Source organism: Panulirus ornatus, chromosome 9 (genome assembly GCF_036320965.1).
Source record: "Panulirus ornatus isolate Po-2019 chromosome 9, ASM3632096v1, whole genome shotgun sequence".
In the NCBI taxonomy this organism is placed as follows: domain Eukaryota; kingdom Metazoa; phylum Arthropoda; class Malacostraca; order Decapoda; family Palinuridae; genus Panulirus; species Panulirus ornatus.
This window is the reverse complement of record NC_092232.1, coordinates 28,705,429-28,730,165: the sequence shown is the minus strand read 5'-3', so window position 1 is coordinate 28,730,165 and position 24,737 is coordinate 28,705,429. Positions and strand designations below refer to the sequence as shown.

The following is a 24,737-nucleotide window of genomic DNA, read 5'->3' as shown; positions in this document are numbered from 1 at the left end:
CATTTGTATCTTCTTTCTTTCATCCTCCATAGCCATGCATGTAACAACTGCTGCCTCATCTTCTTCCACATTCACTAGTTCTTCAAAACATTCTTTCCATCTTCCTTTCACTTCCCTTTTTTGATTCAGCAATTCCCTTGCCTTAATTCTCACATGAGATTTCCATTTTTACATCCACCTCTTTCCTTTTTCACCAATTTCCAGTACAGTTTCTTATTGTGCCTAAACTTTCATTCAACTTTCTTCCAAAATCTTTATCTGCTCTTTTTTGGTATCCTCTATCAGCTTCTTAATGTTCCACTTACAAATCTTATATTTGCTGAACTTTTATAGGTACATTCCTTTCAGGCAATCCACCATATGCCTTTTTCTTTTCTTCCACGGCATTTCTAATCTCATCCATCCACCATGCAATTCCCTTTTCATTCTTGTATCTAAGACCTTGTATCAAACTACTTATTCAATAACCTTTAACAGTCTTTCTCTAAACGTTTTAAAGGCCTCATTCACAAATGACTGCATCCCCTACATTTACTGCATTTCCACCTAAACTTTCGGTTACCCTCCTTTCAAACTCCTCCTTGCATTCTCTCTGATTCATCTTTTCACTTGCCAACATTTTTCTCTTTCCATTCTTCTTTAAACAATATCTCTACTTTTCCCTGATCCTCACCCCTAAAAGAACTGTGAAATGGTCAGAGTCTCAAAAGAATCCTCTCACAGCTCTAGCATCTAGCATGGCATTTATCAACCTTTCATCCTTTTCCATATCGTCAATCACAGCCTTTTGCTCTCCTCTTCCATCATTTCTCATCCATGTAGATCATCTTGTACTGAAAACATGTATTTGCAAGTAATAAACTCCTCTCAGCACACCCATCCACAAGATAACTTCCATTCTCATTTATTCCAGGCATTCTTCATTCACCAACTATCTCACCAATTTCATCCCACCTTCACATTCATATGACCCATTACAACCCCTTTTCCTTCATCTCAAAACCATTTATACAGTCATTTAAATTTCTTCAGACATGCTTTATCTTACCCTTACTTTGCATGGTCTTCATGTTCACTGGTGCATACACCAGTGCGTACTTCACAGTTCCAGTCTTTCCTTTCACCCACACTATTCACAATCCATTTCATCCATCCTCTGTAACACCTTCCAATGTTCATGGTGATAACACAATTGCACATCCTTGTTTCCGTTTCCTCTGATAATTTTCATCTATTCCCTTCCATACCACTCCTCCATCCATGCCCTTCCATAACTTGCATTCTTCATTTTCATTTCCACTCCTTAAAACTTGCCCAAGGATATGGGTTTTCCCTACTCCTCATACTTCCAACAACAATATTAATATTTCTCTGCAAGCTCCCTACTTTTACTGTCACCAGTCATCCCATTTACATTCAGTGTCATCAAATGCTCATTCCTTTTACTTCCCAGCATAACTAGTAAATTCCAGTGCTGCTACATAGCCTTTTGTGTCTCACTCTTAACAGGCCACTGGCAGAGGGCAACTACAGCTGTGTTTCTCAGAGGCAGTGGGGTTCCCAAATTGTCCAAAACACTAAAATCCCTGCACACCTCAAGTGTTTATCTGTATCTAAAAAACCTTCCTCTGATAATTTTCATCTGATGGAGCTGGGCAATACCTTCCCTTTCTGCTCCACCCCTAAGGTGGAATGATAATAAAAGAGGGAACAGAAGGAGCTAGGCAGACAGTGCTCATCCTCCTCGAAGGCTAAGGCTAGGGTGTCTAAATGTGTGTAGATGTAACCAAGACGAGAAGAGAGGAGAGACAGGTAGTATGTTTTTGGAAAGAAGCCTGGATGTTTTGGCTCTGAGTGAAACAAAGCTCAAGGGTAAAGGGGAGAAACATATGATGTCTTTGGAGTAAAGTCAGGAGTTGGTGAGGTGACAAGAGTTAAGGAAGGAATAACACCACTCCTGAAGCAGTTGTGGGAGTGTGTGACAGTGTGTAAGGAGGTAAATTCCAATCTGATGTGGGTGAAACTGAAAGTGGATGGCGAGAGATGGGTGATTATTAGTGCTTATGCAACTGGCCATGAGAAGAAAGATCATAAGAGGCAAATGTTTTGGGAGCAGCTGAGGGAGTGTGTCAGCAGTTTTGATGTACGGAGCTAGCTATCAGTGATGGATAATCTAAATGCAAAGGTAAGTAACATGGCAGTTGAGGGCTTAATTGTGGCACATGAGGCATTCAGTGTTATAAATGGACATGGAAAACAGCTTGTGGAGATGTGTGCAAAAAAAGACTGGTGACTGGGAATACCTGTTTTAAAAAGAGTATGAGTGATGGTCATCAGGCATTGTTGCATTACATATGAATTGACAGACATGTAAAAGAGAGACTTTTGCATGTAAATGTGCTGAAAAGGGCAGCTCGTGGAATGTCTGATCACTATCCTGTGGAGGCAAAGGCGAAGATTTGTAGAGGTTTTTGAAATAGAGGAAACAATGTTGGGAGAAGAGAGTGGTAAGAGCAAGTGAGCTTGGAAAAGAGACTTGTGAGAAGACATACCAGGAGAGATTGAGAGTAGAATGCCAAAAAGTGAAAGGAAATGAAGTGAGGGAAGTGAGGGAGGAATGCGAGGTATTCAGGGAAGCAATGATGGCATGTGCAAGAGGTAGGACGTGATCAGACTATAAAGGGTAGTGAGCAGTGGAGTGCAGAAATATAGTTGCTAGTGAAAAACAAATGAGTGGCATTTGGGTAGTACTTACAAGGAAGAGTGCAAATGATAGGGAGAAGAGGCAGGAGGTCAAGAGGAAGGTTCAAGGGTTGAAAAAGAGGGCACAATAAGAGTTGGGGTGAGCAAGTATTACTAAACTTTAGGAAGAATAAGATGATGTTTTGGAAAAGGGTAAATAACATGGAAAAGAGAAGAGAACAAATGGGAACATCGGTGAAGAGGACAAAAGAGGAAGTGATAATAGGTAATGATCAAATGGGAAATGGAATGAGTATTTAGAAGGCATGTAAAGTGTCTTTCATGATAAGAGTGGCAAATGTAGGGTGTTTTGGTTGGGGTGGTATGTGAGGTGAGAGAGTCATGGAGAGTGGTTTGGTGAAAGGAGAAGAGGTGGTGAAAGCCTTGCATAAGATGAAATGTGGCAAGGCAGTGGGAGTGGATGGTACTGCTCTTGAATTTATTAAGATAGGGGGTGACTGTGTTATTGATAAGCTGGTAAGGATTTTCAATGTATGTATGGATCATAGTGAGGTGCATCAAGATTGGCAGTATGCATGAACAGTGCCACTGTATAAAGGCATGGGGGGAAAATGGTGAGTGTTGAGTGTTCAAACTACAGATGTGTAAGTTTGCTGAGTATATCTGGAAAGTTGTATGGAAGGATAATGATTGAGAGGGTGAAGGCATGTACAGAGTATTAGATCTGAGGGGAGTAGTGTGCTTTAAGAAGTGGTAGAGGATGTGTGGATCAAGAGTTTGCTTTAAAGAATCTGTTTGAGAAATACTTAAAAAACAAATGGATTTGCATGAGGCATTTATGGATCTGGAGAAGGAATATAACAGGGTTGACAGACATGCTTTATGGAAGGTCTTTATGGTGTGGGAGGAATGCTGCTTGAAGCAGTAACAAGTTTTTATCAATGGTGTAAGGTTTGTGTATGGGTGAGAAGAGAAGAGAGTGAACGGTTCCAAACGAAGGGTGGTCTGTGGCTGCGGTGTGTGATGTTACCACGTTCATTCAATTTGTATATGGATAGGGTGGTGAGGGAGATAAATACAAGAGTCTTGGAGAGATGGGCAAGTATGTAGTCTGTGTGGGATGAGAGATAGGAAGTGAGTCTGTTGTTGTTTGCTGATATATAGCAGTGGTGGCAGATTTGAGTGTGAAACTGCCAAAATTGATAACTGAATTCAGAGAAGTTTTTGAAAGGAGAAAGGTGAGTGAATATTAATAATAGCAAGGCTAAATGGTTCAGCAGAGTTGAGGGACAGGTTAGTTGGGGGTGTGAGTTTGAATGGAGAAAAATTGGAGGAAGTGAAGCATTTCAGATATCTGAAAAAAGATATGACAGTAATGGAACAATGGAAGCAGAAGTGAGTCATAGGGTAGGGGAGGGGATGTCAGTTCTGGGAACACTGAAGAATGTATAGAAAGAGAAAACGTTATCAGGGAGGGCAAAAAATGGGTATGTTTGAAAGAACAGTAGACTGAAGGAATAGTAGAGCTAACAATATTATATGGGTGTGAGGCACTACAGATAAGGCTGTTTGGAGTAGGGTGGATGTGTTGGAAATTACATGTGTGAGAACAAAATATGGTGTAAGGCTGTTTGACCAAGTAAGTACTGAAAGGGTAAGAGGAATGTGTGGTAATGAAAAGAGTGTGGTTGAGAGAGTAGAAGAGGATGTACTGAAATAGTTTAGAAATATGGAGAGAATGAGAGAGGAAAGGTTGACGAAAAGGATATATATATATGTGAGAAGTGGAGGGAGAACAGGGAGACCAAACTGGAGATGGATGGATGGAGTGAAGAATATGCTGAGCGATCAGGGCCTGAACATGCAAAAGGGGTGAAGGGCTAGCATATGACAGAGTGAATTGTTATAATGTGGTACACTAGGGTCAATGTGCTGTCAGTGTACTGAATTAGGGCATGTAAAGCATCCAGGGTGAACCAATGAAAGGTCTGTGGGGCCTAGATGTGGATAGGGAGCTGTGATTTCAGTGGGTTACACATGACAGCTAAAAAGTGGATATGGGCAGCTGATCTTAATCTGTTCCAGGTGCTACCTCACTGATCATGGAAACAGCAAAGTATGAAAAAAATTATAATGTGTTTACTTAAAAAAAATATGGTCAATCTCCTTATTACAGTAAGACCTCTATTATTTGAAATGCTTGGGGAAATTGGTTGTTCTGGATAAATTTTTGGTTTTTCAAGGGTTTTTAATGTATTACATAATAATGAATAAATGTCATATTTATAAAAGTCTTCCATATTTCGTAAATATTTTACAAATGGGTAATATTAATATATGCAAGCAAAAAAATAAATGAAGTCATTCTTGAGAGCCACCTTGGATTCACCCTTAGCCAGCTTCTAGCTCAACTCCATCTATTTGAGGCTTAAAATCTCCTTCTGGTACTTTGTGTGAATAACAGATGGCTTTGAGGAACTATTAGGCATTTGCTGATGACACTTGAAATCCAGGGTGCACAAAACACACCACCGTGCAAGACCAGCACACAACAATGTACCAAAAAGCACATGGGAAATGGTAAACTATCAACAGCACCACAAAACACCGGGATGTGAGTACACTAATTGCTGCAGCATGGGGTGCATGCACTTTGAAACATTTTTCAGTATCTTAAATTTTTCAATTTTTGGGGATAATAAATGGTTGCTATCCAAAATTGAAAAAAATACATGGTTTTGAACACTTTGTTCACTCAAATTACAGATAATAGAGGTTTTACTGTGTAACCTTTTTTATTGATATCACAAATATTACTCCCTAAAGCCTTAGATGTATGAGCATGGTCAATGTGAAGTATCTATATATCTATCTATATCTCTTGACACCTGTTCCAATTGGAACTCCCTCAAAAGGGTGGCCAAGGCAAATGACTCTAAATAACTAGTGAACTCCAGTGCCACTTCTTAGCCTTTATGCCTCACCCTTAACAGGCCACTGGCAGAGGGGCAACTCTAGCACAGTGTTTGCTGAGGCTCCTACCTAATGTTCCTACTGACGACTTCTATCTAATACTCCTTCCAACTACTTCTACCTAATATTTCTACCTAATGCTCTAGCCTAGATGTTCCTACCTACTACTTCTATCTAATGCTCGTACCATTTTGCCAAAAGGCAGGGCTAGCACACAGTGCTCACTGCAGGAAAATTTAGTTATAAAGAATGAGCTGTGTAAGTTAAGTGTTGTTATATACAACAAGGAGAGATTATACATTTGTGGACAGAATGCCAGTAGTCCATGTGTTAGTGAGGCAGAAAGAAAAGACAGCTATGTGGGTCAGAAGAGTGCAAATTGACAACCACTGAAGTGCTGGCCCACTATGCAGCTGTCATTAACGCTCCCGATACCCAGTCGCATAGTACTGGTAATATACCTCTCAGGTTGCTGGCTGCCTACCAACTACTACCTACCAATGCGAAGTAATAAAAACATCAAAATGGTTTAGAGAAACTGCAAGACACAGCACATAACACTAACTACCTACTGATAACTAGATCTCCCTCACACCACTAAGTGAGCAGAACTAGCTAGTAAACACTGAATTCTGCACAAATTTTCTATCAAAAACTAAGTTACAAACAATAACAGTCAAAATCATTGATGATCCCCAACTTCTTTCTCAAATGAAAAGAAAGGAAAAAAAGTAAGAGCTTAACGTTTGGTTCCACAATCAAACTTTCATAAAACTGTCCCACAGAGAAGCAAAGTTCATGTTGAACTGGCTGTAGGGTTAGATGAATTCAATAAAGCTCAATGCCTTATGAAAAACAATAATACTGACACTATTCAAAGGTTCATTTACGTAAGTTTTGTGAAAAAATTGAAAGTTAACAGCAATAGGATGGAGAAAGACATTCTCATAGAAATACTTCAGACAGATGAGCAGCTAAGAAATATCAATTCAAATCCAATCCTGTTCAAAACCCTGCTATATATGTATCAGCTGACATTAAAATGTACATGTGACGCCTGAAGTCACTTACGAAACCTAAGTTAAGCCCTATAATTAAAGCAATCACAAACATACCATGGGATGATAAGAACCACACTGAAACCAGACTGATGGAACTAAATCACATAACAGCCACACCCAATACCAGACAGAGGAGGCTAAACCCTATTATGATGAAGAGTCACTTGAGAGACCTGGCAGACACAGTTGCTGCAGGTTGAGTTGTCAGTGAAGTGGGCGTCATGGGGGAAGATCTGGTCGTTGTGTACACAGCTGCTGGTGGCAACACACCTTGGGCAGCACTCCCCAAGCTCCTGGTGGTGTGGAGGGCATGCCAGCACTGGACAATCATAAGGGGCACACATTATTGACCCTTGCTGGAGAGTCAGGACCCCAGTTGGCATCGATGAAGTATGGATGATAAAAGATAAAAAAAAAATTATAATCATAATAATCATAAAGTATACAGACACTTTACAAATATTTATATCTATTCATTATACTTAGTCACTGTCTCCCACATTAACGAGGTAGCGCAAGGAAAGAGACAAAAGAATGGCCCAATCCACCCACATATGCATGCATATACATAAACGCCCACACATGCACATATACATACCTATACATTTCAACATATACATACACAGACATATACATATAAACACATGTACATATTCATACGTGCTGCCTTCATCCATTCCTGTCACCACCCCGCCACACATGAAACAGCACCCCCTCCCTCATGCACGTGCGAGGTAGCGCTAGGAAAAGACAACAAAAGCCACATTCATTCACACTCAGTCTCTAGCTGTCATGTGTAATGCACTGAAACCACAGCTCCCTTTCCACATCCAGGCCCCACAACACTTTCCATGGCTTACCCCAGACACTTCACATGCCCTGATTCAATCCACTGATAGCAAGTAGACCCCGATATACAAATTGTTCAAATTCACTCTATTCCTTGCACGCCTCTCAACCTCCTGCATGTTCAGGCCATGATCACTCAAAATCTTTTTCACTCCATCCTTCCATCTCCAATTAGGTCTCCCACTTCTTGTTCCCTCCATCTCTGACACATATATCCTCTTTGTCAATCTTTCCTCACTCATTCTCTTCATACGTCCAAACCATTTCAATACACCCTCTTCTGCTCTCTCAACCACACACTTTTTACTACCACACATCTCTCTTATGCTTTCATAATTTATTCTATCAAACCATCTCACACCATATATTGTCCTCAAACATTTCACTTCCCACACATTCACCCTCCTCCACACAACCTTATCTACAGCCTATGCCTCGCAACCATATAACATTGTTGGAACCACTATTCCTGCAAACATACCCATTTTTGAAATCCCAGGTAACATTCTTGCCTTCCACACATTCTTCATTGCCCCCAGAACCTTCACCCCCCCTCCCCCCACCTTGTGACTCACTTCCGTTTCCATGATTCCATCCACTGGCAAATCCACTCCCAGATATCTAAAACACTTCACTTCCTCCAGTTTTTCTCCATTCAAACTTACCTCCCAATTAACTTGTCCCTCAACCCTACTGAACCTAATAACCTTGCTCTTACTCACATTTACTGTCAACGTTCTTCTCTCACACACTACCAAACTCAGTCACCAACTTCAGCAGTTTCTCAAATGAATCAGCCACCAGCGCTGCATCATCAGCGAACAACAAATGACTTACTTCCCAAGCCCTCTCATTCACAACAGACTGCGTACTTGCCCCTCTCTCCAAAACTCTAGCATTCACCTCCCTAACAACCTCATCCATAAACAAATCAAACAACCATGGAAACATTATGCACCCCTGCCGACATTCACTGGGAACCACTCACCTTCCTCTCTCCCTACTCATACACATGCCTTACATCATTGACAAAAACTTTTTGCTGCCTCTAGCAACTTACCTCCCACACCATATACCCTTAATACCTTCCACAAAGGATCTCCATTAACTCTATCATATGCCTTCTCCAGATCCATAAATGCTACACACAAATCCATCTGTTTTTCTACGTATTTCTCACATACATTCTTCAAAGCAAAAACACCTGATCCGCACATTCTTTACCACTTCTGAAACCGCACTGCTCTTTCCCAATCTGATGCTCTGTACATGCCTTCACCCTCGCAATCAATACCCTCCCATACCATTTCCCAGGAATACTCAACAAACTTATACCTCTGTAATTTGAACACTCACCTTTATCCCCCTAGCCTTTGTACAATGGCACTATGCATGCATTCCGGCAATCCTCAAGCCCTTCCCCATGAACCATACATACACTGAATATCCTTACCAACCAGTCAACAACACAGTCACACCCTCCCACCCTTTAATAAATCCCACTGCAATACCCTCCAAACCTGCCCCCTTGCCGGCTTTCATCTTCCGCAATGCCTTCACTACCCCTTCTCTGTTCACCAAACCATTATATACTTTACAAATATCAAAGCCAAAAGACAACAGAAAAACATATTTATCAGTTACAATTATCTTGTCAGATGAAAAGGAACTTATGGCTGCTACAGTTAATGGTAAAACTGAGGAAACGATGACTGGACAGGGTTATGAAGTCATCACAATAAAGGCAAATGAAAACAACAAATCACTGTTCAGAGCTATACTTAGATCCTTCTATGTCATACCTGGCATACACAAGTTTGGCATGCATTTTCTGGGGGAGAGAAGACCTCATCCTCCTCCAAAAGGGTGTCCTGGAACCTGCAGCCAACTGCACAGGAAGGGCAGCAATTGACAATCCGAGGATGAGAGCACAGGGCAGGGGGACACTGAAGAGAAGAATACATTTTGGAAAGCAAACCACAGACATCCAGAACTGCATCACTAAACAATGATGTGTATCTTATATCATATAACCCAAAACACTATTAATATCTCAAAATAATAAGTCAATTTTAGATGTATTTTCTGGAAGTTATAAATTAGTATGATAATAGTCATCACTACTCTGAATACTACGACAAATCAAAGATACAACAAAAATTTTCCTACTCCAGCTAAAGTAATGAATAAAGCTCCTCAAAAAATGATCCTGAGAGGGAACCAGAGGACCTTGTCTTGCAAAAGGTATGCAAAGACTCCTAAACATGTGCCCAACAGCCAGGACCTTAAACAATAAGGTGTTTTGACCACAAAACCTGTTTAATCATTATCTTGAAATATTTACTATCAATCCACATATGACCTAGGTTCAGTAGGGTTGATGGACAAGTTAATTGGGATTTAAGTTTGAATGGAGAAAAATTGGAGGAAGTGAAGTGCCTTAGATACCTGGGAGTGGACTTAACAGTGAATGGAACCAATGAAGCAGAAGTGAGTCACATTGTGGTAGAGGGGGTGAAGGTTCTGGGAGCGATGAAGAATGTGTGGAAGGAGAGAACGTTATCACGGAGAGCAAAAATGGGTATGTTTGAAGGAATAGTAGTTCCAACAACATTATATGGTTGCGAGGCATGGGCTATGGATAGGGTTGTATAGAGGAGTGCGGATGTGTTGGAAATGAAATGCTTGACAACAATATGTGGTGTGAGGTGGTTGGATTGAGTGAGTAATGAGAGGATAAGAGATATGTGTGAAAATAAAAAGAGTGTGGTTGAGAAAGCAGAAGAGGGTGTAGTGAAATGGTTTGGACATATGGAGAGAATGAGTGAGGAAAGATTGCCAAAAAGGATATATGTGTCAGAGGTGGAGGGAACAAGGAGAAGCAAGAGACCAAATTGGTGGTGGAAGGATGGAGTGAAAAAGATTTTGAGTGATCGGGGCCTGAACATCCTGGAGGGTGAAATGAGTGCAAAGAATAGAGTGCATTGGAACGGAATTGGGCATGTGAAGCATCTGGGGTAAACCATGGAAAAGTCTGTGGGGCCTGGATGTAGATAGGGATCTGTGGTTTTGGTGCATTACACATGACAGCTAGAGAATGAGCATGAGCAAGTGTGGCCTTTTTTGTCTGGTTTCCTGGCGCTACCTCGCTGAAGCAGGGGGTAGCGATGTTGTTTCCTGTAGGGCGGGATAGCGCCTGGAAATGGATGAAGGCAGCAAGTATGAATATGTACATGTGTATATATATCTGTGTGTGTGTATGTATATGATGATAAGTATATGTATGTATATGTGCGTATATGGGCACAATTTTTTTTTTTAAATTTTCCAAAAGAGGGAACAGAGAAGGGAGCCAGGTGAGGATATTCCCTCAAAGGCCCAGTCCTCTGTTCTTAATGCTACCTCGCTAATGCGGGAAATGGCGAATAGTATGAAAGAAAAAAGAAAGATGTGCGCATATGGGCGTTTATGTATATGTATGTGAAGATGAGTGGATGGGCCATTCTTCATCTCTTTCCTGGCACTACCTCGCTGATGCAGGAACGGTGATCAAGTATAATCAATAACTACATAAAATGACCTATTTTCATGTCTACTAATCAAAACTTTTCCCCTTAAATAACATGAAGCTGATATGGTGCAGGTCAACTTAATTAACTGGGAGCAGGAGGAACTACTTTATGATGAGTTCATTTCATTCCATTTTTTATCATAATTCTAAAATGGTTTTCAACTTATGAAGTACTTAGTTCATGTGTACTTTCCTGACCTACTATCATGTCTAGCACTGCTATATTAATTGCCTTTAAGTTTCTCACCTGCAGCGGTTGGCACTTGACAGAGCCGGCCAAGCAGTGGCACTCCTGGCATGACTTCACTGGATGAGAGAATACCATCCCGTCGGTAATCTTTCGACCCTCAAAGTAGCAAGCTTAAGAGAAAATATCACATGAGATAAAACAGTGCTGAAGCAAACCTGCACAATTCAACTCATTAATACATCCTACGTTACAACACACTCATTTACAAAAACTAGTAGCCTTACCTCCACAATCTGGGCAGCAATCAGAGATGATGGGGTGAGTGCAAGTGACTAAGGCACAGGTCTTGGGCATGCAGGTGACTTGGCCTCCATGACAAACACACTCCTGGCAAGTAGCCATGGTGCTGGGGAACACCCCACCATCAGGGATGATGTTACCATTGTACTGGCACCCAGGGCCACATTGGGGGCAACAGGGGCCTGGCACAGGGTATGGGCAAGCAGGACGGCCACATGGTAGACGGGTACACTGCACATCACCCATCTGTAACAGTACCCTGACTCATTACTGATAATGAACTAAATCTGGGATCATTTCAGGCTACCTTTGAAAAGGCTTTATGGAGATATATGAAGAAAGGTGAAGATTCTGAGCTACCTCCCTCTGGCAGTGAGGTCATGCCTACAGGTGATGCTTTGCAGATGACTTCCATAAAAGCTATGAATAAATATTAGCACACCACAGAAATACATCCATTTCCTACTCATATGTTTATCTGATACCATTAGCAAACATTAAACACACGTACTGTACAGAAATTAACAAATCCAAAAGCAAATTAACCAAAATAAATTATAATCATTCAGGACATAAAATCTAAACTCTGTCATTATTAAGACATGTGAGGTAAGATGACTTCAACAGACCCTGCAGGAGCACTGGGAACAAGGGTCACCAGGTTCTGGGAAATGTTGGCCATTCATGTAGTTGTGACCATCGAACACACAGTCCTTACAGATGCTGCAGCAACCACGGGTGTCAGGAGCAGGGTAGGTGCAGCGGGTGAGGGGACACACCCGTGGGTAACATGTCACCTCAGGGTAGTCACAGCGACACTCTGTGCAGGGGTCATATGACGACTCAAACACCTCCCCCTCCAGGTACACCTCGCCATTGTACTCACACTCTAAGAGGAAACATGTCAAGCTACTTTAATAATCTCTTTTATATCAAAGGTGCATCAGCTTCTAAAAGAATGATGTTCTGACTATCATATTAACAATACTGTAGTCATCAAGATCAGTTTAGGGGCTGTTTTATATATACAGTCATAAAGCTCTTTTCCATTTCATAATATCTTTATTCTCTCTGTCTCCATGGACATCTATCCTATATACTGATAGTTGAGTTTTCATTAGCCTCCCTAGTGCTTTCTAATGCTAGAGGTTTTAATGACTCTGGTGAGCCCACTCTATCTTTGCAGCTGAAGCTAACTACATTTCAGCTAACTGGAATTGGTTCTGTTCCTTGATTACAGTTTAGTTTTATCTTGATCCAGTCCTCTGATTATTATTCTATACAGCACTTACTTTCAACATGAAGTATTTCTGAAAAGCAGTGCCAATGGACTACATCGTCTTTGAAGGGAATAAGTTCACCATTAAAAACTACTTAGCTGAAACATTGGTAAAACCAAAAGAATTACAAAATATCATGACTGTAAGTCATCTGTAATGGTGAAACATAAACCACCAAACCATTTCTGAAAGACAGCATATACAGGTAATCCCAAGTTAATACTGAAATAAACTTTATCAATATCAGCGATAGATACATTTCATAATTCTGTAAACATAAACAAAATTTAAATCAAAATCAATGAAATAATCTATACAGAGTCCCAGGCATGATGTCTTAGGCAAAGTGAGATAAACTGATGTGAAGGCAATGACTGACCACGGCAGATGGGGCAACAGGTGCCAACTGGGGTGTAGGGCCGTGAGCAGCGTGCAGGTGCACAGGCTTTGAGGGTACAGGTCACATGGCCATCCTGACACCTGCAAGACCTGCATGGATCCAGAGGGTCCGGGAACTCTGCATAGTTCTCCACTGACCTGTCTGCATAGCTGCAGCCTGCGGGGTCATTGTGAAGTGTGAAATAAAACAGTTGTTAGTTAGGGATTCGTTGGGTGTCCACCTCTCATGCAATATAATTCAACACATCATAAGATCCCTCATGGACCTTCCATAATGGACACTAACACTTACTCATTAAATGTCTTGAAATCATCCAGCAAGATATGCACACAACATCATACTTCTAGACCTATGGTCTTGAATAAAAAGTGCTAAAGGAGACCTATAGAAGGAAATTCTGGGACAGTAAGATAAGATGCACTAAGGTATTTATGGTCATTTTTAGCTGTGGAACCTCAAGTTCACATTCATGGGGCTCCTGCAGCTTCAAGGCTGTACTGCAATCAAAAGCAGAGAAATGAGAGACTCCTTTCGAATGAGATGTTTTTCCCTTATGGTGCAACAATATCCAGGTGGAGTCTTGCATCACATACCTACCTATTTTTCTAACTAGCTATACTTGTATACATGTAATTTTTCATACCTGATCACCATTTCCCATGTTAGGGAGGCAGCATCAGGAACAGATAAAGAAAGGTCACATCTGCTCACATAAATTCTCTAGATGTTATGCGTAATCCACAGAAACCACAGCTCCCTATCCACAACCAGGCCCTACAGACCTTTCCATGGCTTACCCTTGATACCTCACAAGCCCTGCTTCAATCCATTGACAGCATGTTGATCCCAGCATACCACATTGTTCTTATTCACTCCATCCCATGCACACCTTTCACCCTCCTGCATGTTCAGGCACGATTGCTTAAAATCATTCTCACTCCATCCTTCCATATCCATCTTGGGATCCCACAGTCTCCTTGCTCCATCTACTTCAGATACATATATCCTCTTTTCCAACCTCTCCTCACTCATTCTCTCCATATGTTCAAACCATTTCAGCACATTCTCTTCTGCTGTCTCAACCACACTCTTCATTACCACACATCTCTCTTACGCTTTCATTACTTACTCGATCAAACCCCCTCACATCACATATTGTCCTCAAACATTTCATTTCCAACACATCCACAAACCTCCACAACACCTTATCTACAGCCCATGCCTCGCATCATATAACACTGTTGGGACTACTATTCCTTCAAACATACCCACCCCCAATGCCTAGATAATGTTTTCTCTTTCCACACATTCCTCAGTGCTCCTAGAAACTTCAACCCCTTCCCACATCATGACTCACTTCTGCTTCCATGGCTCCATTTGCTGCCATGTCCACTCCCATATATCTAAAACACTTCACTTTCTCTAATTTTTCTACACTCAAACTCACACCCCAACTAACCTGCCCCTCAATCCTGCTGAACCTAATAACCTTGCTTTTTTATTAACATTTACTCAAATTTCTCCTTTTACACACTCTCCCAAAATCAGTCACGAACTTCTGCAGTTTCTCACTTAAATCTGTAACCTGTGCTGTATCATCAGCAAACAATAACCGACTCACTTCCTAGGCCCTCTCATCCTCTACAGATTGCATACTCACCCCTTTCTCTAAGTCTCTTGTCTTTACCTCCCTCACATCCCCATCCATAAACAAATTAAACAACCATGGTGATATTACAGACCCCTGACAAAAACCTTTACTTGGAACCATTCATTCTCTTTTCTTTCTACTCGCGCACATGCATTACACCTTTGATAAAAATTTGTTACAGCTTCTAGCAGCTTTCTTCCCACACCATATATCTTTAAGACCTTCCACAAAGCATCTCTATCAACCTTATCATGTGCATACTCCAGATCCATATATTCCACATATAAATCCATGTTTTTCTAAGCACTTCTTAAACACATTCTTTAAAGCAAACACCTGATCCACACATCCTCTACCACTTCTAAAACCACATTGCTACTCCCCAGTCTAATGCTCTGTACATGCCTTCACCTACTCAATCAATACCCTCCCATACAACTTTTCAGGTACACTCAACAAACTCATACATCTGTAATCTGAACACTCACCTTTATCTCACTTGCCTTTATACAACAGCACTGCATATGCATTTCAACTATCCTCAGGCACCTCACCATGATCCATACATAGTGTGAAAATCCTTACTAACCAATCAATATCACAATTACCCTCTTTCTTAATAAGTTCAAATGCAGTATCCTCTACTCCAGCAGCCTTGCCACATTTCATTTCATGTAAGCCTTTTACTACCTCTTCTTTTTTCATTAAAGCATTTCATCTTTGGCAAAATTTTCATCACCTCTTCTCTCCTCACCAAACCACTCTAAATTACTTTCTCACTTTGCATACAACCTTGACCAAAAGAATGTGCATCTACCACTCTATAATCACATTTAAGAATCCTTTAAAATACTAACTCCAATCTCCTCCTCACTTTATCACGAACTGTTATCATGTCCCCTTTTGCGCTATCAACAATTTTCCTTTTCTTCTCTTGTCTCTCATACATTATTTAGCTCTTCCCAAAACATCTTTTTATTCTTCCTAAATTTTAGTGATACAGGTACACTACCGAATTTCCGGCAACTGATGGTTGACACCTCCTATAGTCCAGACAAAATTACGTGAGGGAACTTGATATTACCGTAGCCACCAGACTAGTTTACTGGGCGGCCACACATGGCACTGTGTGTAGGGCGCACTTATATACATTCTTCAAACTGCACTTGTTGGTGGTGATACTGCAATTCTGAGAGATTCTTAGCTTATTTTGCTTAAATCTAACCCTAGCTATGGCTTCTAAGACTTATGAGAGTGTCAGCCGTGGCATCAAACGTAAACACCAGTCCATATCGATCCAAGATAAGGTAGAACTGTTGAAAATAATGGAATGTTGTGTTTTGGTGCGTTCATTAACTGTTTATGATACAAAGAAGCAAAGAGAGAAAATATTGAAATTCTATGCAGACAATGATTCCAAGAAGCAAATGATGATTAGAAAAACTATGAAAGATAGTAAGAGTACTGAGCACGATCGAGTGATGAAGGAATGGTTTCGACAGCATCGAAGTGATGGAGTGGACTAGTCAGGTAGCATGATAATGGACCAGGCTCAGTTGTTCTATAAAGGACTTAAACTACAACATGAGTGTGATTACAGTGAAAAATGGCTTCAAAGATTCAAGAAGCCTCATGAAATTTCCATGAATAAATTTAGAGTGCAAAGAAAAGTGGTCTTCAAACCACGAAGGAGTTGACAAGTATGTGGACAAATTTGCAAAACTCGTAGCTGACGAGCACCTCAATCCTGAGCAAGTGTATATTGCAGACGAAAACTGCATTATTCTGGCGATGCACACCTAGGAAAACACTAACAACAGAAGATGAAGAAGACCCACAGGATTCAAACAATCTTAGGACAGACTTACCCTCTTAGGGTACTCAAACATTTAATATTTGTTTAAAATAAATTTCTAGCAGTCCATGGTATACTTTAGACAAATGGGAGATGAATGATTAGTGGGTTAGAGGTGTGTTGAATTATTATTACGTGACCACAGTTGGTCCGGCAAAATGGTTAATCCGGCAATGCTTTGGAACCAATAGTGCCGGAAAATCAGTGGTGTACCTGCACTCTCTCTCACCCCAACACTTATTTGCCCTCTTTTTCAACACCTGCACCTTCCTCTTGCCCTCCTGCTGCCTTCTCTAATACATCTCCAAATCATTTGCACTCCTTCCCTGAAAGTACCATCCAAATGCCTCTCTTTTCTCTTTCACTAGCAACTTTATTTCTTCATCCCACCATTCACTACCCTTTCTAATCTGCCCTCTTCCCACCTTTTGCATGCTACAGGCATCTCTTGCACTTGCCATCACTGCTTCCCTAAATACCTCCCATTCTTCCTTGACTCCCCTCATTTCATTTGCTCTTACCTTCTGCCATTATGCACTCTCTCCTCGTGATTCTTCACACAAGTCTCCTTTCGAATCTTATTGTTTCCCTTTTCGAAAACCTTAATAAATCTTCACCCTCACCTCCACTGGATAGTGATCAGACATCCCACCAGCTGCCTCTCTCAGCACATTTACATCCAAAATTTTCTATTTTACATGCCTATAAATCAATATGTAATCTAATAATGCCCGTTGACCATCTCTCCCACTCACATATGTATACTTGTGTATACATCTCTCTCTAAACCAGATATTCCCAAACACCAGTCTTTTTCAACATACAACTCCACAAGTTCTTCATCATTTCCATTAATAAAACTGAATACCCCATGCAAACCAACTGTACCCTCAACTGTCGCATTACTTACCTTCACATTTAAATCACCCATCACCAAAATTGCTGACACAATCACTCAGCTGCTCCCAAAACACCTGACTCTCATAATTTTTTTTTCTCATGGCTGGGTGCATAAGCACCAATAAACACCAATCTCTTGCCATCCATTTCAGTTTTACCCACATCAATCTAGAATTTACTTCCTTTCACTCTTTAACACACTCCCACAACTCCTTCTTCAGTAGTATTCCTACTCCTTCGTTAGCTCTTGTCCTCTCACTAACCCTTGAATTTAATCCTACGACATTTCCATCTCATTCTTCCCCTTACCTTGAGCCTCACTTCACTCAGAGCCAAAACATCTGGGTTTCTTTCCTCAAACAAACTACCTATCCCTCCTCTCTTTTCATCCTGGTAATATCAACACACATTCAGACACCCCAGTGTGAGCCTTTGAGGAGGATAAGCATTCCTTGTCTGGCTCCTTCTTCAGTTCCTTCTTTTAGAAATTGAGATACAAGAAGGGGGGGTTTCCAGCCTCTCTGCCACTCCTTTTAGTCGCCTTTTACGACACGTGAGAAATATGGAGGTAGAATTCTTTTTCCCTTACCTCAGGGTTGAGGAAAGATTGATAGAGAGGATATATGTGTTAGAGATGGAGGGAACAAGGAGGAATGACGAGAACATTATCTCGGAGAGCAAAAATGGGTATGTTTGAAGAAATAGTGGTTCCAACAATGTTATATGGTTGTAAGGCGTGGGCTATAGAAATGGTTGTGCAGAGGAGGGTGGATGTGTTGGAAATGAAATGTTTGAAGACAATATGTGGTGTGAGGTGGTTTGATCGAGTAAGAAATGAAAGGATAAGAGAGATGTGTGGTAATCAAAAGAGTGTGGTTGAGAGAGCAGAAGAAGGTGTATTGAACTGGTTTGGTCATACGTAGAGAATGAGTGAGGAAAGATTGACAAAGATGATATATGTGTCAGGGGTGGAGAGAACGAGGAGAAGAGGAAGACCAAATTGGAGAAGGAAGGATGGAGTGAAAAAGATCTTGAGCGATTGGGGCCTGATCATACAGGAGAGTGAAAGGCGTGCAAGGAATAGAGTGAACTGGATCGATGTGATATATCAGGGTCGACATGTTGTCAATGGATTGAACCAGGGCATGCAAAGCGTCTGGGATAAACCATGGAAAGTTTTGTGGGGCCCGGATGTGGAAAGGGAGCTATGGTTTTGGTGCATTACACATGACAGCTAGAGACTGAGTGTGAACGAAGGTGGCCTTGGGGTGGCAATGGGAATGGATGAAGACAGCAAGTATGGATGTGTACATGTGTATGTATGTATATGTCTGTGTATGTATATGTATGTATACGTTGCAATGTATAGGTATGTGTATGTGCATGTTTGAGTGTTTATGCATATACATGTGCATGTGGGTGGGTTGGGCCATTCTTTCATCTATTTCCTTGCACTAACTCGCTAACACAGGAGACAGCTCTAAGTATAATAGAAAAAATAATAATATACATCTATATTCATCAGACATAATTGCTGTTTCCTGTGTCAGCAAGGTAGTGCCAGGAAACAGATGAGGAATGGGCCATCCACTCAAACATATATATACATAAAATGCCCAGATATGCACATATAGATAAATATACATATCAATATATACATACAAATACATTAACATACACAGACATATACATATATACACATGTGCACATTCATACTTGCTTGCCTTCATGCATCCCCAGCACCACCCCGCCCTACAGGAAACAGCATCGCTACCCCCTGCTTAAGCAAAGTAGCAGCAGGAAAACTGACAAAAAGGCCACATTCATTCACACTCAGTCTCTAGCTGTCATGTGTAATGCACCAAAACCATAGCTCCTTATCCACATCCAGGCCCCACAGACCTTTTCATGGTTTACCCCAAATGTTTCACATGCCCTGGTTCAATCCACTGACAGTACGTCGACCCTGATATACCACATCGTTCCAATTCACTCTATTCCTTGCAAGCCTCTCACCCTCCTGTATGTTCAAGCCCCGATCCCTCAAAATCTTTTTCACTCAATCCTTTCACCTCCAATTTGGTCTCCCACTTCTCCTTCTTCCCTCCACCTCTTATACATATATCCTCTTCGTTAATCTTTCCTCAATCATTCTCTCCATATGTCCAAACCATTTAAACACACCCTTTTCTGCTCTCTCAACCACACTCTTTATTTCCACACATCTCCCTTACCCTTTCATTACTTACTGGATCAAACCACCTCACACCATATATTGTCATAAAACATTTCATTTCCAACACATACACCGTCCTCCATACAACCCTATCTACAGCCCATGCCTTGCAACCATATAACATTTTTGGAACTATTATTCCTTCAAACATTTCCATTTTTGCTCTCTGAGATAATGTTCTCACCTTCCACACATTCTTCATTGCTCCCAGAACCTTCATCCCCTCCCCCACCCTATGACTCACTTCCACATCCAAGGTTCTATGGTTCAATCCACTGCTAAATCCACTCCCAGTTTTCTAAAACACTTCCCTTCCTCCAATCTTTCTCCATTCAAACTTACCTCCCAATTTACTTGTCCCTCAACCCTACTGAACCTAATAACCTTGCTCTTATTCACATTCACTCTCAACTTTCTCCTTTCACACACTGTGTTCATGTGCATATACAGTATGCATATATGTGTGTATATGAGTGAATAGGTCTTTCTATGTCTGTTTCCTAGCTCTACCTCGCTAACACTGGAAATGGCAATGAAGTTTAATAGAAAATATATACAGGTACACCACCTATTTCCCAGCAACTGATGGTTCAGCACCTCCTTTGGTCTGGACAAAATTATGAGACAGAACTTGAAATTATCGCAGCCACCAGACTAGTTTACTGGGCGGCCACAGATGGCAGTGTGTGTAGAGCGTGCTTATTTACATTCTTTACACTGCACTTGTTGGCGGTGATACTGCAATTCTGTGAGAATCTCAGCTTTTTTTGCCTAAAGTTAATGCTAGCTACGGCTTCTAAGACATATAAGAGTGTCAGTCGTGGTGTCAAGCGTAAACACCAGTCCATATCGATCCAAGATAAAGTAGAAATGTTGAAAAAATGGACCATGGTGTTTCGGTGCGTAAGTTGTGTGACATCTACAGTATTGATTATCAACTGTTTATGATATAAAGAAGGAAAGGGAGAAAATATTGAAATTCTATACAGACAGTGATTCCAAGAAACAAATGATGATTAGAAAAACTATGAAATATGGTAAGAGTACTGAGCATGATCGAGTGATGATGGAATGGTTCCGACAGTGTTGGAGTGATGGAGTGGACTTGTCAGGTTGCAGGATAATGGACCAGATTAAGTTGTTCCATAAAGAACTTATATTACAACATAAGCATGACTATAGTGAAGGATGGATTCAAAGATTCAAGAATCATCATGGAATTTCCATGAATAAAGTGTGCAGAGAAAAGCGGTCTGCAAACCACGAAGAAGCTGCTGAGTATGTAGACGAATTTGCGAAACTCATAGCTGACGAGCACCTCAGTCATGAGCAGGTGTATAATGTATTTCATTTATTTATTTGATTTACATTTAATATTTTTTTCAATCTAAATTTCTAGCAGTCCATGGTATACTTTAGACATGAGAGATGTATAATTAGAGGGTAAGAGGTGTGTAGACAAATCATTATCACATGACCACGGTTGGTCCGGCAAAATGGTTAATTTGGTAAGGCTTTGGAACAAAGAGTGCCCGAAAATCAGTGGTGTACCTGTATGTATATATGTGTGTGTATATATATATATATATATATATATATATATATATATATATATATATATATATCATTATATTTTTTAATTTTGCTTTGTCGCTGTCTCCCGCGTTAGCGAGTCAAATATACATACCTATACATCTCAATGAACACATATATATAAACACACAGACATATACATATATACACATGTACATAATTCATACTGTCTGCCTTTATTTATTCCCATCGCCACCTCGCCACACATGGAATAACAGCCCCCTCCCCCGTCAAGTGTGCGAGGTAGCACTAGGAACAGACAACAAAGGCCCCATTCGTTCACACTCAGTCTCTAGCTGTCATGTAATAATGCACCGAAACCACAGCTACCTTTCCACATCCAGGCCCCACAGAACTTTCCATGGTTTACCCCAGACGCTTCACATGCCCTGGTTCAATCCATTGACAGCACTTCGACCCCGGTATACCACATCGTTCCAATTCACTCTATTCGTTGCACTCCTTTCACTCTCCTGCATGTTCAGGCCCCGATCACTCAAAATCTTTTTCACTCCATCCTTCCACCTCCAATTTGGTCTCCCACTTCTCCTCGTTCCCTCCACTCTGACATATATGACCTCTTGGTCAATCTTTCCTCACTCATTCTCTCCATGTGACCAAACCATTTCAAAACACCCTCTTCTGCTCTCCCAATTGACTTGACCCTCAACCCTACTGTACCTAACAACCTTGCTCTTATTCACATTTACTCTTAACTTTCTTCTTTCACACACTTTACCAAACTCAGTCACAAGCTTCTGCAGTTTCTCACATGAATCAGCCACAAGCGCTGTATCATCAGCGAACAACAACTGACTCACTTCCCAAGCTCTCTCATCCCCAACAGACTGCATACTTGCCCCTCTTTCCAAAACTCTTGCATTCACCTCCCTAACAACCCCATCCATAAACAAATTAAACAACCATGGAGACATCACACACCCCTGCCGCAAACCTACATTCACTGAGAACCAATCACTTCCCTCTCTTCCTACACATACACATGCCTTACATCCTCGATAAAAACTTTTCACTGCTTCTAACAACTTGCCTCCCACACCATATATTCTTAGTACTTTCCACAGAGCATCTCTATCAACTCTATCATATGCCTTCTCCAGATCCATAAATGCTACATACAAATCCATTAGCTTTTCTAAGCATTTCTCACATACATTCTTCAAAGCAAACACCTGATCCACACATCCTCTACCACTTCTGAAACCACACTGCTCTTCCCCAATCTGATGCTCTGTACATGCCTTCACCCTCTCAATCAATACCCTTCCATATAATTTACCAGGAATACTCAACAAACTTATACCTCAATAATTTGAACACTCACTCTTATCCCCTTTGCCTTTATACAATGGCACTAAGCACGCATTCCGCCAATCCTCAGGCACCTCCCCATGAATCATACATACATTCAATAACCTTACCAACCAGTCAACAATACAGTCACCCACTTTTTTAATAAATTCCACTGCAATACCATCCAAACCTGCTGCCTTGCCGGCTTTCATCTTCCGCAAAGCTTTTACTACCTCTTCTCTGTTTACCAAATCATTTTCCCTAATCCTCTCACTTTGAACACCACCTCAACCAAAACACCCTATATCTGCCACTCTATCATCAAACACATTCAACAAACCTTCAAAATACTCACTCCATCTCCTTCTGACATCACCACTACTTGTTATCACCTCCGCATTAGCCCCCTTCACTGAAGTTCCCATTTGCTCCCTTATCTTACGTACTTTATTTACCTCCTTCCAGAACATCTTTTTATTCTCCCTAAAATTTAATGATACTCTCTCACCCCAACTCTCATCTGCCCTCTTTTTCACCTCTTGCACCTTTCTCTTGACCTCCTGTCTCTTTCTTTTATACATCTCCCACTCATTTGCATTTTTTCCCTGCAAAAATCGTCCAAATGCCTCTCTCTTCTCTTCACTAATAATCTTACTTCTTCATCCCACCACTCACTACCCTTTCTAATCAACCCACCTCCCACTCTTCTCATGCCACAAGCATCTTTTGCACAAGCCATCACTGCTTCCCTAAATACATCCCATTCTTCCCCCACTCCCCTTACCTCCTTTGTTCTCACCTTTTTCCATTCCGTACTCAGTCTCTCCTGGTACTTCCTCACACAAGTCTCCTTCCCAAGCTCACTTACTCTCACCACTCTCTTCACCCCAACATTCTCTCTTCTTTTCTGAAAACCCATATAAATCTTCACCCTCACCTCCGCAAGATAATGATCAGACTTCCCTCCAGTTGCACCTCTCAGCACATTAACCTCCAAAAGTCTCTCTTTCGCGCGCCTGTCAATTAACACGTAATCCAATAACGCTCTCTGGCCATCTCTCCTACTTACATACGTATACTTATGTATATCTCACTTTTTAAACCAGGCATTCCCAATCACCAGTCCTTTTTCAGCACATAAATCTACAAGCTCTTCACCATTTCCATTTACAACACTGAACACCCCATGTATACCATTTATTCCCTCAACTGCCACATTACTCACCTTTGCATTCAAATCACCCATCACTATAACCCAGTCTTGTGCATCAATACCACGAACACACACATTCAGCTGCTCCCAAAACAGTTGCCTCTCATGATCTTTCTTCTCATGCCCAGGTGCATATGCACCAATAATCACCCATCTCTCTCCATCAACTTTCAGTTTTACCCATATTAATCTAGAATTTACTTTCTTACATTCTATTACATACTCCCACAACTCCTGTTTCAGGAGTAGTGCTACTCCTTCCCTTGCTCTTGTCCTCTCACTAACCCCTGCCTTTACTCCCAAGACATTCCAAACCACTCTTCCCCTTTACCCTTGAGCTTCGTTTCACTCAGAGCCAAAACATCCAGGTTTCTTTCCTCAAACATACTACCTATCTCTCCTTTTTCACATCTTGGTTACATCCACACACATTTAGACATCCCAATCCCTGGGGATAGGGGAGAAAGAATACTTCCCACGTATTCCCTGAAGGGAGCGGGGGGCTGGAAATCCTCCCCTCTCGTTTTTTTTTTTTTCCAAAAGAAGGAACAGAGAAGGGGCCCAGGTGAGGATATTCCCTCAAAGGCCCAGTCCTCTGTTCTTAATGCTACCTCGCTATCGCGGGAAATGGCAAATAGTATGAAAGAA

At 41.1% G+C, this 24,737-nt stretch overlaps 1 protein-coding gene across 1 annotated transcript in view; it reads right to left on the bottom strand.

The window, feature by feature from the left end:
• Window positions 1–24,737, bottom strand: part of LOC139750303 (uncharacterized) — a 189,323-nt gene that overhangs the window by 55,894 nt on the left and 108,692 nt on the right. Inside the window, exons 22-27 of the mRNA XM_071664927.1 lie at window positions 13,307–13,483; window positions 12,277–12,536; window positions 11,632–11,893; window positions 11,405–11,517; window positions 9,389–9,532; window positions 6,911–7,093 (exon numbers count right to left, since the gene is read on the bottom strand). Of these exons, the coding sequence (XP_071521028.1) occupies window positions 6,911–7,093; window positions 9,389–9,532; window positions 11,405–11,517; window positions 11,632–11,893; window positions 12,277–12,536; window positions 13,307–13,483 (1,139 nt within the window). The remainder of the gene's footprint in view (window positions 1–6,910; window positions 7,094–9,388; window positions 9,533–11,404; window positions 11,518–11,631; window positions 11,894–12,276; window positions 12,537–13,306; window positions 13,484–24,737) is intronic.